The sequence below is a fragment of the Chlamydomonas reinhardtii genome, chromosome 1, assembly GCF_000002595.2.
Source record: "Chlamydomonas reinhardtii strain CC-503 cw92 mt+ chromosome 1, whole genome shotgun sequence".
Taxonomy (NCBI): Eukaryota; Viridiplantae; Chlorophyta; class Chlorophyceae; order Chlamydomonadales; family Chlamydomonadaceae; genus Chlamydomonas; species Chlamydomonas reinhardtii.
In genome coordinates this window covers 7964516-7975987 of record NC_057004.1, presented here as the reverse complement: position 1 = coordinate 7975987, position 11472 = coordinate 7964516, and the positions used below count along the sequence as shown (strand labels likewise).

Sequence of the window (11472 nt, the reverse complement as noted above, 5' to 3'; positions counted from 1 at the left end):
AAATGTGCGAGCGATCTCGGGCGAGCTGTATCCCAAGACCCCTAGTAGCACGAACGGTTAAATCTTCGAAAACAGTTTTAGGTGTGTCACAAACTTTCGGGCCAATAATAGCGAACAAGCCCGAGCGACCGGATGAGGGCCCACAGAGCGACCGGATGATGTCGGTCACTTGTGTGTGTAGTTTCGGCTTGCCAGGCTGCAACCCCACGCACGACAGGGGCAACTCAAACTACCTAAGTATGATATATGATCCGGGCAAGGAGTGCCAAAAGTCTGGGCTCGGATACAGTCCCCAACCATAGCTTTGACATGCGCATGTGCGTTCATCAAAACTGGCCAGTCGCATCACCGCAAGCAGTTTCTACTTCAATACAACCACACAAACGACAGTCTTAGCAAGAAGTCACGCCGCTGGTCATCGCCACACCCGCGAAGTCATCCGCCACACCGATGCCGAAAAGGCACGTAGGCGCCTGGCCCAAGCCGTAGAATGCGGTGGGCACGTGCCGCAGCTTCCTTGCCAGCTCGCCACGTATGAGCGCGTTGTAGGAGCCGGCGGCACCGCCCGGCGCGTCGCGGCCGGCCGCCCCCAGCAGGTCCTCCAGGTTGACCTCAGCGGTCTTTGTGCGGTCGGTGAGGTCCTTGTCCAGCACAGCGCAGAAGGTGGACACCTGAAGCCACGTAGCTCAAGATACAGAAGACTCAGGGAGAGCCAAATACACTTGCATGCCAAATGCCAATGCACACATGTGCGCGCTGGTCAATGGCATGACAGCTATCCCACCAGGACCCCAGGGAGACGAAACGGCAACATCTGGCCCACACGATGCTCGTGCAGGCGCCTTGGCTTTTCAATCATTCCCCCCGCCTCCAAAGTTCACACCAGCATCCCCAGCCTATATATCTAGCCGGTTACACGTGTCCTGAACCCCTCCGCACCTGCGGGCAGTAGTGGTTGCGCAGCGCCTCCACCTCCCACAGCGAGCTCTCGACCGCCCGGCTCCTGGCGGGGTCAGGCTCCGCCTCGTCGTACACGTCCACACCCGCCGCCGCCTGCTTGCCGCCTGCCTGCCTCTTGTCACCGGCCCCGCCCCTGCCCTCGGCCGCTGCTGCCGCCTGGGGGTTGTGCAGCATGACTGCCAGTGCGGGGTGGCGGCGCACCAGGTTGTGGATGAAGGCGATGGCCACCATGGCGCCGGGGGGCGGCGCCGCTAGCGCCAGGCGGGCGAAGCGCTTCACGAAGGCAGCCACCGTGTAGGCGGGCACCAGGCTGGAGGACAGGAACAGGTCAGCCAGGCGAAAGAACTGGGCGCGGTTGCGGCTGGCGAAGGCCTGAAGGACAGGGACAGGGCAACGGGGCAAGGGGAGGTGAGCGGGCTGAAGAGTGACAGGCAGGGCGACGTCCACTTGCACGAGGTGAGGTCAAGGTTGCAGCCTATTAACCGCTAGCTCAGCACTGGATCTTGACCCCAGCGCCGTCCTCATCCTGCGGCAAACCACTCAGACTACGGTAATCACAGTCCCCCAGCTCCACACAGTACGCTTTTACACACAGTGCACAACACTGCATACACAACACCAACACAGCACAAACAGTGTGTGCCCACCTCGGGCACCAGCAGCTGGTACAGGCGCGCAAAGAACTGCGGGTACTCCAGCCCGTGGCGTGTCACCTGCAGCCGCACGTGGCGACACGTGGCATCATGGCAGCAATGAATACATGACGGGTGCGCGACCAGGAGTGGGCCCAAGCTCCAGACCCACCAGCAGGAAGAGGCCGTTGAGCGCCAGCATGCCGGTCAGCCCGCCCCGGTTGAGGCAGTGCGTGAGGAAGTCCGCCAGGAGCTGAGGGCCCAGCATGTGCGGGATAACGGAGCCAGGCAGTCGCACCAGCGCCTTGCGCAGCACGTCGGACGGCAGCGGCAGCGCCAGCAGCGCCAGCCAGGCGTCACTGTCACGGCAGGCAGAGGAGCCGGGGCAGCAGCGGGGAGAGGGAGAGGTAACTGTCAGTGCCGGGATCGGATCCACATGTCATAGGCTATGTGGGGTCGCACAGCTCAGTCCGCGCCCATACACACCTGTAGAAGCGCTTCTGAGTCTTGGCGTTGGCCCACACCACCTTGCGCAGCCCCGCCGCCGCCTGCGCCGCCGCCTGGCCGCCCGCCTCCTTCTGCTCCTGCTCCTTGCGCTTCCGCCGCAGCCGGGCGGACTCGTTGCGATCCGCGGCCGCCGCCACCAGGTTGAACTGCGGCACGGGGCAACAGGCAGCCAAAGGGGTCAGAAGTCAGGAGTCTGGTCGTTTCGTACCAAGAGCACAGCGCCTCAGAAACGCATTACTACCCGCCTGCTTGCCTCCCATTCCCTTTCCAACAAAAATCTCCCTGCCACTAACGCAGTACGTTAAAACAAGGGTTGCATAGTACGTCACCATCTCTCCATAATACGCGTAATACAGCGTACTTGGCATTTACGTTGCGCAGTACGCGGGGTCGCGAAGTCCGGGGGGAAAGCCCGACGCATGTGCCCGCGGCGTGCCCGAATCGATGTACACTTCAATTTGCGCTGCCTATAATCTTCTGGCGGAATTTCCTGCAGCTTTTTACACTCGTATTGTTATAAGAAACACAGCTGAGGTCCTGAAAGCAGCCATGGTCAGCGAACTTCGACCGACATCCTTTCCAGCAACCGTTGCCTGCTGTGGCGACCCCGCCACCCCCACCCCCGCCCTATACTCCCAGCACAACGTATACTACAAGCGTACTAGCCCATCAGGGCAGCATACTATAGCAGCTTGCAAGTTGTTTGGCACTGGTCAGGTTGCAACATGTCAACGTGTGACATGCGACATATGTCACGTGGACATATGCCCATGCCGCCAAAAGCGCCCTACAAGCCCCGATACTGGTGTGCAGATACACACATGCATATTGTCGACGTGGCACGACGGTTTATTCCACAGAACGTGTCACTGGATCCATGTTGGTGTTGGTACGGCAGAGGTTGCGGGCGGCTGAAGGGGCTGGCGGGCGCGGTAACGCGGTACACAGCCGCACAGATATGTCAAACAACTTGCAAGCTGCAATTGTATGTAGTACAGTACGTAGTACGCGTACTATGTACTACGCAAACATGGGTACAAGGGCCCACCATCGGGGGTACAACTGCTGGGGCCTCGCAGTCGCAGGCACCCATGAAGCCACCGGTCTACAGTCCGCACAGTGCTGCGCCTGCTCATTTCCACCATCGGTGCACTCGTCGTGTCTGCAACCTTCATCCCCGATGCTCAAACCCCTGTTGTCGCGTGACACTCCGTTGTCAAGCATCGGCCACGCTCTCCTCCTCGCTCTATTGCATTGGGTTTGATTTAGTTTGGGCTGGTATCTACAACCCCACCCCCCCAAAACACACGCCCGCTCCCTACCTCGGCGGCGCCGCACCAGGTGTTCCAGGCGGTGGGGTCGGCGGGCAGCTGGGCCTCGCAGTGGCCCAGCACGTCCAACAGGTTGCGGGTCAGATCCGGCAGCGGCAACACGGACTCAGGCCCCGGCCCAGCAGACCCAGCGGCAGCTCCATTTGAGCCGGCCCCTGCAATGGCACAGAGGTCAATCATGACGAAAAGGCGGTCATGAGCTCCAAATGATGTTGAATAGCCCCGAGGCAGCAGTTCGCGTCAGTAACACGCTTCCTGCATGCTAGCGGCTCACCTCGCGCGTCTGTGCAGCAACTAGAGTGTGCCGTAATGCACGGCTAACGGTTACACCTGAGCACTGGTCTCACCCACCTGCTGCCACCTCAGCTGCTACTGCCGCCAGCGCCTCCACGTCCGCAGCCTCCTGCTGGTCCTCGCCCTCCATGGCGCCGCCTGCCCGCGGCACCGCCGCCCCGCTGCTGTACTTCACCGCTACCGCCCGCACGGTCGCGAGCGTGTAGAAGCGCACATCTGCAGCGTGGATGCCGCAGGGCAGTGCCGGGTAGTATGCGGTCGTGTCAAAGATTGCTCCCAGTGTGCAGTGCCCAGCAGCACATTCAAGCGGTACAAGCTGCAACTAGCCGCCATGTGTGCGGACATCCACAACGCGAGCCCATTCATACATAATGCCTGCCCTCCTTATCCCCACCTCCTCCAGCCCCTGCCGCACATGCCACACATTACTCCCCCTGATATACGCGCGGCTGCGTCTAAGTGTCCCATTATGTCCCCTGACCTGGTAAAAGCCCCCCACCCCACCCTATCCCCAAGCCCCCTCACGCCCGCTTACCCGCCAATGCCAGGTACTTGTTGAACAGCAGCGCGAACACCTCCGGCCGCACGCCCGGCCCCGTCAGCACGCCGCTCAGCAGCCGCCCGTACAGCCGCCCGCTGAAGCCGCCTGGACCCAGCTCGCTGCGCACACACTCCATCAGCGCGGCCGCCGCCACCACCTGCACGCCCGCGGTGCGCTGCAGCAATGCCTTCCTGACGCCCGCCTCGCTGCCTGCAGCTGCTGCTGCTGCTGCTGCTGCCTCGCCACCAGCTGCAGACGGCAGCGGGGAACCAGTGGTCAGCGCCAGCATCTGACCCACAAAGGCGGCGTACTGCCGGCCCAGCCACTGGCGGTACTGCGCCTCGGCATCGGGGGCCGCGTCCGGCTGCGGTTCCTGCGAGTCAACCTGCGGCGTGGCGTGGCGGTAGTGAGCGTCCATGGTGCAGTTGGTCGGCAGGCCAGCAGCCAAGCATCCGCGGTGCATTAGGCGCATGTGCGCCAGGCAGGCAAGCGGTGCAGCGTACCTTCTGCCGCTTCGCCGGCCGGCTGCCAACCGCTGTTGAGCCCACGGAGCCCGCCAGGTGGCCGTCCTGGCCCGCAGCCACGAAGAACTGCTTCAGACCTTGTATCGCCGTCTTCAGCGCAGCCTGAAATGGATGGCCCGGGGAAGCGGGGACGATACAGCTTAACCCGCGCCGAGGACCCTGGCCGGCGAGCGCCGTGCCGGTCGTCTGCTAGCCCCTATCACTTTTTACGGTCCACTCTCTCACAATTGCGCTCTCAGCTGGCCACCTATGCACTTCACCCGGCGAGGCCGCCATGGCCATCGGGCGGCCAGCTTGTCACTCGGCGTTTACCTCCATCTTGCAGTTCTGTATCATAGCAATAAGTTTTACGACATGGTTCGCCTTAGCGCGCCCGCCAGCAAGGAGCTCCGCAACAAGGCTATTCGCTGCGCCCTGCTCGGCCATTTTGTTTGCTATAGACTACTGAAACTTTTACACTCAACGTGATGAAGTTGTCGATGCACTTCAGTGCTTCATAATTAACAGTGCACTCAGCAAATTTGTGGGCGACTTGCAGAGAGACGTGTGCCTGTCTTTAGGTGGCAAGACGGTTTGTTGCTGTCAGCTTACAGTAAGATAGGAGTGCATTGGTCGATGCAATGGGCCACGCATCTTCATCCCATCACCCCTGCTCAGCTCAATAGCCTCCCCCAGAGTCTTCTAAACACCTGCATACTTCGCGCCGTCATCAGACCACAAGCTTATAACAGCGACGATCGGTTAATCCGCCATGCTACTGATACAAAGTTCTGGTGCCGAACACTGCCATCCGTGCTCAACAGCCGGCGTCACTGACCGCCGGTCACCGCAAACCGCCCGGCCGCCGCCCGCTGCCGGCGCCCAATGAGGTGGGTGGCATAGTGGGCAAAGGTGATGGCAGGAAGTCATGCGACACCGGGCCGCCCACCGCCACTTGAAGACTGGGATTGAGCGCCCGCAACCGACTGCCTGCCGCAGCCGGCAGTGGCCCGCCCGCACCCCGCGGGCTGCCCAGCGCTGGGCCCGCGTCCGCCAGCGGCAGCAGACCAGCACTCGCATGAATGCCGCCACCCTGGCCCGCCCCGGCCACTGCCGGCAGTCCGCCGGCACCCACTGATCCCGCGGTTGCGACCGGCGGCGGCACAGGCCTTGCCCTGCTCGACGCCACCCCGCGCGCCGACACGCGGGGTGTGCCGCCCAGCGATCCGGCCGAGGGCTGTCCCTGCAGGTTGGCGGGCTCCACCGCCAGCGCCAGGCCCGACCCCAGCGACAGCGGCGGCACGGTGCCCGCCGCCGAGGCCCGCACTGACGCCGCCTGAGGCGTCACAAAGGGCGTGCCGCCGGGGCCCGCGGTGGCCGCGTCCGCCACCTGCACCTGCGCCCACGTGGGCGGCTGGTTAAAGCCGGTGGGTGCAGGTTCGGAGCCGCCGCCGCCCGCTCCCAGCTGCTGCGAGCTTACTGTTGCCGCTGCGCCGGCGGGAGAGGAGGCACTGGCGGCGGCTGAGGAGGCAGTAGGTGAGTCTGGCACAGCTGCTCCTGCTGCGCCTAGCAGACTCCGCATGCCAGGTGCTCTGCAGGGGTTTCCAATGTGCAGTACCAGCGAAATTGGCAGAGCGTTAGAGGCCAGCAGAAACTGGAGTGGCCTCCAGATTCAAAACCCCGTGCACTCACAACCGCTTCACTCGCGGCTGACCCACCTTGTCTGCCTTTTCCTATCGCCCTCCCGTTCGCATGAATACGGTAGCTAACCCGTTCCGCATGAACTACTAACCCCCGCGTCATTCATGGACACCCCCCCCCACCTGAACGACAGCGCCGTCGACGCTGACCCTGCCCCCGGGCCGCCATTGCCGCCGCCCGCTATCCGCTTCATGGACATGCTGGTCAGCAGCTGCCGCATGGAGGGGGCGCCCGCCGGCGGACCGCCACCGCCTGCCAGGGAGCTAACAGACGACTCGCCGCCCAGCCCGACGACGCCTGACACGGCCGCCAGCGCCGTCGCCGCGCCACCGCCGCCGCCGCCGCCGCCACCGCCACCGCCCCCAAAAGCCAGAGCGGGCATGGACGCGCGCATGGCTGCGGCCATGTCCCGATACGACAGCGGCGGACCCGGGGCCGAGACCGAGACCGAGGCAGTGGACGCCTCCGCATCCAGACCGAGCCCGCCAGCCCCGCGCCAGCTGGAGGCCTCTGCCGAGGCCGTCCAGTTGCCGCCGGCACCCGCGCCCGCGCCCGCCGCCTGCTGCTGCTCGCGCATCATCTGCTCGTGCTGCTCGCCCATGAGGCCCTTGGTGAGCGACTTGGGCGCCCAGCTGCCCAGTGTGCCCAGCTTTTCCAGCGCCAGCAGCTCCTCCTGCTGCAGAGTCTGCGGGGGTGTGTGGACGCGGACAGGGGGCGGTGGGGAGGACTGGGCCGGAGGGGTTAGGGCGCCGAACTACACACAGCACAGGGCCCGACAGAGACGTTCCGCCGAGCATGAGCGCGCCCAAGGGGTGGGGTCGACGACAGTGCCCCACCGCGCACTGACAACACACGCCAACGCCCCCTCCTATGCCCATAGTGTCGACCTTACTGGCATAGCCTTGAGTTTAAGTAACATCCCCGCTCTTCCTCTGGGTGTTGGCCTAGTTGGGATTGGACTAAACTAACCGCCCCCTCCTGCCCTCCCCCCCCCCCTACCTCCAGGTGGTCCAGGTACAGCACCCGCATGGCGTCATAGGGCGCGGGCCGGAGGTGCTTGGGCAGCACAGCCGGGTGGCGCTTCAGGGCCTGCGCGGTTGCGGGTGGGGGGGCAGGGGCAGGACGGCCAGGAGGGTAGCCGTTACGGCGAAATGGGAGTGAAACAGTGGGGTTGGGAGCTGCAGCGCACCTCGTGACAGCTTTCGCAGACTCGCGCGCATACGTGGCAGGTTGTGCATGGGCTGGTGTCACCCCGACACCATCCGGCATCCGCACCTACTCGTTGGGCCCGGGCATATTAGCCCCTTGCCCAATGCGCATACTCTGATGCCCACACGACTGGCCTCTCCCCCACACATCAACACCTGCTTCATGGCCTTCTCATCCCACAGCTGCGCCACCTCAATGGTGGCCATCAGCTCCTCGTACGTCTCGTCGTTGAACTCCACACCCGTCTTCTGAACCCAGGCCGCGATCTCCAGGGCCTTCTCCAGCATGCCGGCCTAGTGAGGGCGGGAGTAGGTGGTGGCGGCGGCGGCAGCGGCGGGGGGCGTATTGTTGGGCAAGAGACCCGCGGCAACACGTGCTTCGTGCAACCAATGCCCTCACTCGCTTCACACTTCGCGCCAGCCCGCCCCGCCCCGCCCCACCTGGTGGCAGGCATGAATGAGGTGGTTGTAGGTCTGGATGGACGCCGGCACCAGCTCGTGCGCGGCGCGGCCCGCCACCAGGAACTCGAATATGTCTAGTGCGTGGTCCAGAGCCCGGCCCACCACACACGCCTGACAGGAAGAGGAAGGCAAGGAGGGAAGGCCAAGCAGCCAGGCAGACCGTGTGAGCATGCGCACTTGCGCCTCACCAACGGCCTGCGTCTTCCCACTTGTCCTTCCCAGCCCCACCTGGCTGCAAGGCTGGCTGCCCCGCCCCACTGCCCCCCAGTGCCCCCACGTGCATAGGGCCGCACACGCACACGCACACGCACCTGGATGAGGGCTGTGTGTGTCTCCAGGCTGGCGGGGATGTCGTCCGCCTGCATCGCAATGTACAGCGCCTGGCGTGGGGCAGACACACGAGCGTGTGGCATAACCAGGGGAAGAGCAAGGGAGGAAGGAATTTACTGAATTCTAACTGTATAGTAGCTACAGTGCAGAACTTCAGTGTAGTGCAGAGATACACACATGACGACGGCACACAACGCCACCAAAGTGGCAAAGACAATCCCACACTTGCTGCCGACTCCACTTGAGCCGCGCACCCCACATTCCGCACCCTGCACCCCGCACCCGCACCTGTGCCTCTCGCCACCTGCCGGCCCGCCCCGCCGCGCCCAGCAGTCCGTTGTAGACGCGTGTGCTGTCCGCCAGCTGCAACTCCGCCAGCGCGCTGAACACCTCCACCGCCGCCTCGAAGCTGGGCGCCTTGTGCATGGCAGCCTCGCACACACACAGCAGCGCCTCCACCACCTCCTCGTTGGCGGGCCGCCCCCACGACTCTAGAGCCTGCAGGCGGCAGGCGGGGGGTGGGGGAGACAAGGGGGTGAGGGCGGGTGGGGGGGCGGGGGATAAGTCGCTGGGCTCTGCGAAGGGCGAACGTGAGGTGGGCCGTGGGAGCAAGGACGTACACAGATATGTATATGCTGACCGCACCCGCACGGCGTCGATGGCTTCCCGGTAGGCACCTCGCCGCTTGTAGTTGCACGCCTGCGATTTACAGCAAGCACCACGAGCAAAATCATCGCTTTAGGTCCCAGGGCTAGCTTCAGAGTAGGGTTTGGAGGCGCAGCAGCGCCTACGAACGACTTGGCGTCCGAGAAGCAGCTGAGAGGCTGTTGCGTGCAGGTAGCTGGAAGGGGAGGCATGACGCATGGCTTTGCTGCTTTCATGGCAGCACCTCTTGCCCCGCAACTCCCATACACCTGCACACACGCACACACACACAGTATTCCGTCCATGCCGTACACTTGTCCCTCCAACTACACACACCTGCAGTATCATGAGCACTGTGAAGCTGTTGGGCTTGATGACGCCGCCGCTGTCCTCCACCTCCTGCTCCAGCAGCTCCACCGCCTCCTCCAGCCGTCCCCGGCAGCACAGCCCTGTCAGCGCCAGGTTGAGTGACCCCACGTCCGCCGCCAGCCCCGCCTGCCGCATGCGCCGGTACAGGGCCACACAACGCTCATCCTGCGGGCGTGAGGGGGTGGGCAGGGGGTAGGGGCAGATGTTTCGGTCCGTAAGCAAACGGAACCAAGAACAGTGTGAAAGGGCCCGACGGCGCACGGCGCCGTTCGAGCAAGCGGATTACAACCAGATGGATGGCCCAATGGCCCCAGGCAGGGCGCGGCCAGCGGCTGCAAGTGGTCCGCGGCTGATACCGGCCCCTTGGCCCCTGGCACAGGGCACCGGCCTGACCCGCCCCCGCCCAACCCACCTGGTACTCCGCCGCGCACACCAGTAGCGCCGAGTCGAACAGCCCCTTGCTCGGCGGCAGACCGCCCGGCCCGGCCCCGGCCCCGTCCCCGTCAGACCCGGCACGTGACAGCACCAGGTCCAGTGCGGCCACCGCCACCTCAGAGCAGCCTGGTGGGAAGAAGAGAGAAGGCAAGAGCCGGAGGGAGGTGGGCTAGAAAGGAAGATACTGCTGCCAGCTGCGCGATCCGCGCAAGTTCCCATGCACTTTGCGCTGGTGATCCTTTCATAGTTGTATGCCCATCTGCCGCCGCTGCTGTACACTGCCCCTACTGCAGCTACTGCCACCAGACTTTTGCCGGCAGCCGCCAGTTGCCCGTCCTTGCCCGTCTGCTGCTGACCTCCCCGTCGGTGCCCAGCGCATTGAAGCTGGCCGCGCCGCTGCGCCCCTGGCCCTCCTCACCCTGCCTGCCCAGCTCCCGGATCAGCGCCACCACCAGCTCCTCGTCCTCGAGCACCTCATCTGCCAGCACCGCCGCCGCCGCGTCGGCCCAGGGGTAGGGCGTGAAGCGGCCGCCCAAGCGGTCGCGTGCGCGGTGCTCACCCTCGCGGGAACTATGGTATTCCTGTGCAACATGGTACATCAGAGTTACAGAGGCGCGCAAGATAGTAACGTAACGGGCTGGTGCATAGGTCGAGGGGAAAGCGTGACAAGATAAAACAACGGCAGACGTTTGAGTGCACGGGCACAGGCACGCAGTCCCCCACGCACCCGCGACTCCGCTTGCGCCCAGAACCATTCCCATGGCGACCTCACGATGCCATCCCGGCATGTCTGACCAGTAACCCCACTTACCACTGTTCGCCTCGCCAACTCAGCGGCACGGAACTGCGCCGCTGCGACTGCTTCATGGCCCAAGCTCCCCATGCCCGCAGCCAGACCCTGTGATTCTTGCTAGGATGAAGAAGAAGAAGGTGTGTACTAGTGGAATAATAAGGTGTGCAATGTCGCCGTCATCGCAGCGGGAGAGTTGTCAACGTGCCTTCGAGCGGCCCATATGAATTGCATTCTTGCTTTCATATGATTAGGGTTCGGCATAAATCGCCATAAGTTGTAATGATGGCACTAAATGAGCTGTTTTGGGAAAGGCTGTGCAAATCGGGAAAACGCCACGCCGTGCTAGGAGCGGCGACGGTTGCAAGGGCGTTTTATTTAACCGTGGTGCAATAAACCATGGATATGCAGTTCCATATGCTTCTAGTAGGCCACCTGCATCCCGCCCACGCGTGTCCACAACCCAAGCCCGACCCCGAGCGATTCCCGTCCTCCGTTGAACCCCAACTGCCCGACCAGGGAATCCCCATCGAGCCCCACCCATTAGCGTTTTGGAAGCCTTTGGGGATAAGTAACATTCGTAGTTGCATCTCGCTGCCACGCCTCGTTTTGCGCTGCACTACGCCCGCAGCCCATTGCGCCCGGTACATACCAGTACCGGTCCTGCCCTGTCAGCCCTGTCCTGCCAACCTTGTGAAAGCTGGTGCACAGAGCCTAGCGGCCCAAAGGTGCTGCAATGTTACATCACATTACCGGTCGGCGCG

General features: G+C 63.6%; 2 protein-coding genes across 2 annotated transcripts; both read right to left on the bottom strand.

Moving 5' to 3' along the window:
- Positions 1-54: 54 nt before the first annotated feature.
- Positions 55-5291, bottom strand: CHLRE_01g068377v5 (uncharacterized protein). Its single transcript, XM_043059084.1, has 10 exons — positions 5102-5291; positions 4769-4891; positions 4260-4650; positions 3782-3940; positions 3422-3585; positions 2079-2245; positions 1765-1951; positions 1608-1673; positions 940-1332; positions 55-671 (listed from the first exon to the last, which is right to left on the bottom strand). The coding sequence occupies exons 1-10, from the start codon at positions 5213-5215 to the stop codon at positions 393-395; spliced, it is 2043 nt and encodes a 680-aa protein (XP_042928998.1). The 5' UTR covers positions 5216-5291; the 3' UTR covers positions 55-392.
- A 73-nt stretch (positions 5292-5364) lies between these two features.
- On the bottom strand, positions 5365-11091 carry CHLRE_01g068012v5 (uncharacterized protein). The gene is made up of 12 exons (XM_043059083.1): positions 10730-11091; positions 10337-10499; positions 9896-10044; positions 9451-9648; positions 9115-9168; positions 8758-8967; positions 8451-8519; positions 8119-8250; positions 7834-7971; positions 7469-7558; positions 6592-7154; positions 5365-6360 (listed from the first exon to the last, which is right to left on the bottom strand). The coding sequence occupies exons 1-12, from the start codon at positions 10799-10801 to the stop codon at positions 5613-5615; spliced, it is 2586 nt and encodes an 861-aa protein (XP_042928997.1). The 5' UTR covers positions 10802-11091; the 3' UTR covers positions 5365-5612.
- Positions 11092-11472: the final 381 nt, after the last annotated feature.